Source organism: Austrofundulus limnaeus, unplaced genomic scaffold, assembly GCF_001266775.1.
Source record: "Austrofundulus limnaeus strain Quisiro unplaced genomic scaffold, Austrofundulus_limnaeus-1.0 Scaffold43, whole genome shotgun sequence".
Classification (NCBI taxonomy): domain Eukaryota; kingdom Metazoa; phylum Chordata; class Actinopteri; order Cyprinodontiformes; family Rivulidae; genus Austrofundulus; species Austrofundulus limnaeus.
The window spans coordinates 1491744-1496667 of NW_013952445.1; the positions used below are offsets into that span (position 1 = coordinate 1491744).

At 34.9% G+C, this 4924-nt stretch overlaps 1 protein-coding gene across 1 annotated transcript in view; it reads left to right on the top strand.

The window, feature by feature from the left end:
• Positions 1–4924, top strand: part of LOC106516991 (protein phosphatase 1 regulatory subunit 1B) — a 19312-nt gene that overhangs the window by 7521 nt on the left and 6867 nt on the right. The window contains exon 2 of the mRNA XM_014007636.1: positions 4387–4470. Within this exon, the coding sequence (XP_013863090.1) occupies positions 4387–4470 (84 nt within the window). The remainder of the gene's footprint in view (positions 1–4386; positions 4471–4924) is intronic.

Consider the following 4924-nt stretch of genomic DNA (forward strand, 5'->3'; position numbering starts at 1 on the left):
GTTGTAATGTGACAAAATATGGAAAAGTTCAAGGGGTATGAATACTTTTGTAAACCACTGTAGTTGAATTAACACTTGGAGGTTTATATGTAAAACAACCGTTACTGAAAGGTGATTTGTAAGCTTGATTTCTAATTGCAGAGATTCAGACTCAGTTGACAATTCTATTATAGAATGTGAGTACTGTATTTCTTGTGAACATAAACTGCAACACCCCCTCCAATCAGTACGGTCTCTACGATACAATGAATAATTTTCAACTGAAAGAAACAAATTTGGTATAACAAGAGTCAGCCATGATTCTGATCTTATCCTTTGTTTTGTTAAACTAAAAGTCTGGTTTATATTTTGGAAGCTGCTTGTGTCGGTCTGTATTCCTGGTTCCAAAACCTCATAGAATCATGACAGTTAATCAAACCCAATTCTAAAGAAATTGGGACGTTGTGTAAAACATTAATTAAAAATAAAATGCAATGGTTTGCAAATTATTTTCAAGATATTTAATGTTAAAACAGATAAACTTTCTTGTTTTGTTTTTAGTTTTTGCAAACATTCACTCATTCTGGATTTGATGCCTGCAACGCATTAAAGGTACAGTGTGTAGGATTTTGTCAATTCTTTTAGCCGAAATTGAGATAATCACTAATGGCAATAATAAAAAACATGTCTAATCATTGCAGACAAAGACCTTGTTTTATTATTTTTACCTTATAAAAAGCTGTTTATATCTCCATGGTCGCAGGTCGCCATTACAGGCAGCCGCCATCTTGTCTACAAAGGCTCATGAAGGACAGACTGCGGTGGCGGCGTAATAAACGGTTTTAGTTGTAATACTATAAATGTAATATTTGTTGTCTGTCATTGTAGCTGGGATAATTTTACTTACTAAAGCTCATAATCTTACCACTTGAAACATCACTAACCCTGAAGCTGCTGGTAGACATCGCGGTTGGAATTATCAAAGGTTTTTGACACCTGAGAGACACCGTAGGAGCTCCTTTGCATTTGGAAGCGGGGGGGTTGGGGTGGGGGGAGGACCAGGGAGGATGATTCAACCACTCAACAACTAGATGTCGCTGAAAACAACAAATCCTACACACTGTGCCTTTAATTGGAAACAGGTGAATGCCATGATTGGGTATGGAGGGAGCATCCCCGAAAGACTCATTCAATCATAAGGAAGGATGGGGCGAGATCTACCAATTTGTGGACAACTGCAGGAGCAAATATTCCAGCAATTTAAGAATGTTTCTCAACATAAAGTTGCAAGGAATTTAGTGATTTCATCATCTACAGTCCATAACGTTATCAAAAGATTCAGGGAATCTGGAAGCTTAAATGTAAAATACAAAAATGAAAACCCCAGATTGTTGAGTTACTGACGTTGTTTATCAAGCAAGAAGGGGAAATAATTCTAAAAAAGCTTCCTAAAAAAGCTTTAAAAATTAGTGTCCTCAGTTCCCAAACGATTATTGAGTGTTAAAAGGGAAGGTGATAACACAGTGATAAACATTAACAGCTTTTTTGAAACGTGTTGCAGGCATCAAATTCAAAATGAGTGAATATTTTTAAAGAAACAATAAATTTTATCCCTTTGAACATTAAATATCTTGTCTTTGTGTATTCGGTTGGACATTAGTCGAAAAAAATTTAAAATCATTATATTCTGTTTTTATTAAATTTTTACGCCACATCCCAACTTCATTGGAATTGGGGTTGTAGAAAACAATCGAAGCTGGGGACAGATTTATTTTCAGGTGTTTATGGTAATTTTAGGTGTAGTACTTTCAAAGTTGCTTCAAAACTGACCTACACGCGCAAAAGAGGTTTTAACAAATGATTGTATCGTAAGACGACAGAGTCTTCGTCACCAAGATGTTTGAGTTTTCAGAGATGTGAGAAAGATCAGACTAGATCGGGATGTGTTTTGTAAAGTTTTATCAAAAGAAACGAGCACATGAATAAATTTTAAAATGATCGATTTAGCATCTAGATTTATGTATTTGCTCCATATGTTTTTATATTTGACAATATGTGTTACCAGGTGAGACACAAACAGATGTCAGTATTGATTTCTTCATTTAGTATGAAAAATGCTAAGTTTATATGATAATATTTTTGAAGATGTGCAGAACATCTGTCCAATATAAGCTTTAGGGCAGAAGATTTAGATGAGTCTGTTATCATTTCTCCAAGAAAACCAACCTAAACCAGGCAGACAGTGAAGTCTTGTAGTAAAAATAGTGAAAAAATACATCATGAAATGATCTGGGCACAGGTCAGAGATGATAGTGTTTTTGTTTCTTAACTGAAATAAGCTTTACTAAGGATTAGTTGCTGTATTAATTGAATGCATCATATAAACACAACAAAAGATTTATACTTTCACTTTAGAGCTCAACTAAGTGGATTGAGAACTTTTCGACCCGGTCCAGTTGTTGTTCATAAATAATAAACCCTGATGCCAAAAGTTAAACAGCCGTGAAAGTCATCCCAAGTACAATATTAATGATATAAATTCTTGCTCCATTTAGCACTGGTTGTGGAGGCTTTGTTCATAAAATTTTGTTCAACTGGGTAATTCTTGACAAGGACATAAATACTGAAGTAAAGAAGAGATAATAAAATGTAAACACATTGAATATTCTCTTTTTAGATTTTAGTCCAGATATACTCATTCACACCAAYGACTGAATCCTGCTGTTTGGGTTATTTAAATGTTTTACAGATTGTGTTATTTTTAATACTTCATTTCCTCTCAAGATTGATTTTTCCACATGCAAACCTTACGTCAGAGTCACTGTTCATTGGAACTGAATATTTTGTAACACTATATCCATGTGTGTATGTAGTCTAATGCCTATTTTACATTTTGCATACTTTTTATAAAAAAGATCTAGTCCTAGAAAGATTTGATTAAAAACATTAAGACCACAACATTTATTTGTTTTATCTTATAAACACATCAATCTTGGCCAAAGTTTTAAAGAATGGGGTTGATGCTGATGTCGGGGAAGGGAGGGATGTCTGAATTTCGCTCATAGACCTTTTGACCCAACTACAGACAAGTGTCAGAAGATAGAGATGAGATGGATTCACCAATAAACAAATTTGAAATTAGTCATTATGGATGGGTAAAGTTAAGAATTTTCTGTAGTTTATCCATAATCTTAGCATTTAACAGTGCACTGCTGACTGCTGTTGCAAATGTCAGACCAAACAGCAAATGATCAGTTTTGACCTATAAAAAATTATTGAAAAGCTTAACATTTCCTGTTAGATGGCATTTCACTCGATTTTTACACTGTCTTATGTAGAGAAATGGCAAAGTTGTAGGCAAAAGACTAAAAATTCATAAATGATCTTTCAATTGTTTGTATTTTTACTATATTTTAAGTGCTGAGGGATTTATGTATACCACTTTGTGGCTCAATCAAACCCCAAAAGATCATTAAAAAAACAGCTGAAATGAAAACAAGTCGATTTGTGTGCATGATTTCAGATGCAGCCACATAAATATCTCTGGTTTGCACAACAAGGTTCTGATAAAAACTGTACGTTCCCCGTAGGTGCTTGACCTTCTGGCTACACTTTTAGCAAAACGCTCTGACTCAAAAGCCTCTCCAACCAGTGCTCGAACTGTGCTGTTTGTCCTGGATGCTTTTCACGGTGAAAATGTCACGTTAAAAGTTTTATGTAACACGTTGTTTTACCCACTTTTTTATGCATTTTGTTCCCAAGTAATGGCAGGATATTTCATTCTGGAGATCAGGTGATGATGAATATGTATAAATCCAGCAAACAAAGGCAGGCAGAGTTGGTCTGAGCTGCCCACGCATCTCCTGCCTTCGCTCTGATTGGTTGGTTGGTTTTACTGCTTTTAAAAAATACAAATTGTGTTAAAATATAAAAAAGACTAATGAATAAACTGCATATTTTGTTCAACATTAACAGAAAACAGATTATTTGTATTATGTTCTCACATATAACTGGACATTCTGGTGTGTTTTTGCCACAGAGAAGAAAGAATCAGAACAAAGAGCTCCACAGCTTGTTTTCTGATAATGTAGCTGCCACGTTTGGACAAATGTAATCCTTATTCTGTAATAATAACAGAATAATCTTTTGCTGACGATAGATATTCTTGTCATTTAACAAATCCTGAGTGGACATGACATCAGAAACCACAGTGTTAAATAAAAAATAAAAAAAAAACCCTGTTGAGCTGAACAGCTGTGACATGGTTTTAAAAATCAATCAGTTTTTTTGAGTTGGTTTATTTCTTTTAGAATTATTTACCTGGTAGATTGTATAAAACAGAAAGGTGTTACAGACATCTTGGTGCAAACACAACAATTTAAACCTTCTTTTTCTGTTTTTGCTAAGATTCGACGACGAAGGCCGACACCTGCCACTCTTTTCAGACTGACGGACCAGCCGTCACCAGAGGAGGACAGCGGCCCACATCAGGTCAGTCAGCTGATGGCTACCATCAAAGAATGAAAAGTCAGACCTTAAAGGGTGGATTTCTGTGGTGAATTTAAGAGATTTGATTTTAAATGGGATGCATCATGCAAAATCCACTTTTTAGCCATTAAATACATTCTAAGAGTGCAGACAATCATATTCATATTCATATAAAAATGATTAATAAGATAACCTATTTGTTTTCTCTATTTTCTGTAATGTTTTCTGAACTATTATACCAAATTAAATGCAATGGAACTGCCAAATAAGGTCTGGGCTTACCAACTACAGTTTGATGGTCTTCATTCTCCTCTGGCTCTGGGTCAGACTCTGGCTCCAATGGCTGGATGGACAAGTCTTCTGTTGTTGACATCTTTTATTTAAATTGTAAAAAAAAATCTGCACCACTATATAGTCATAAACCTTTCTATCACGTCACACTGGACCTCTCTGGGGG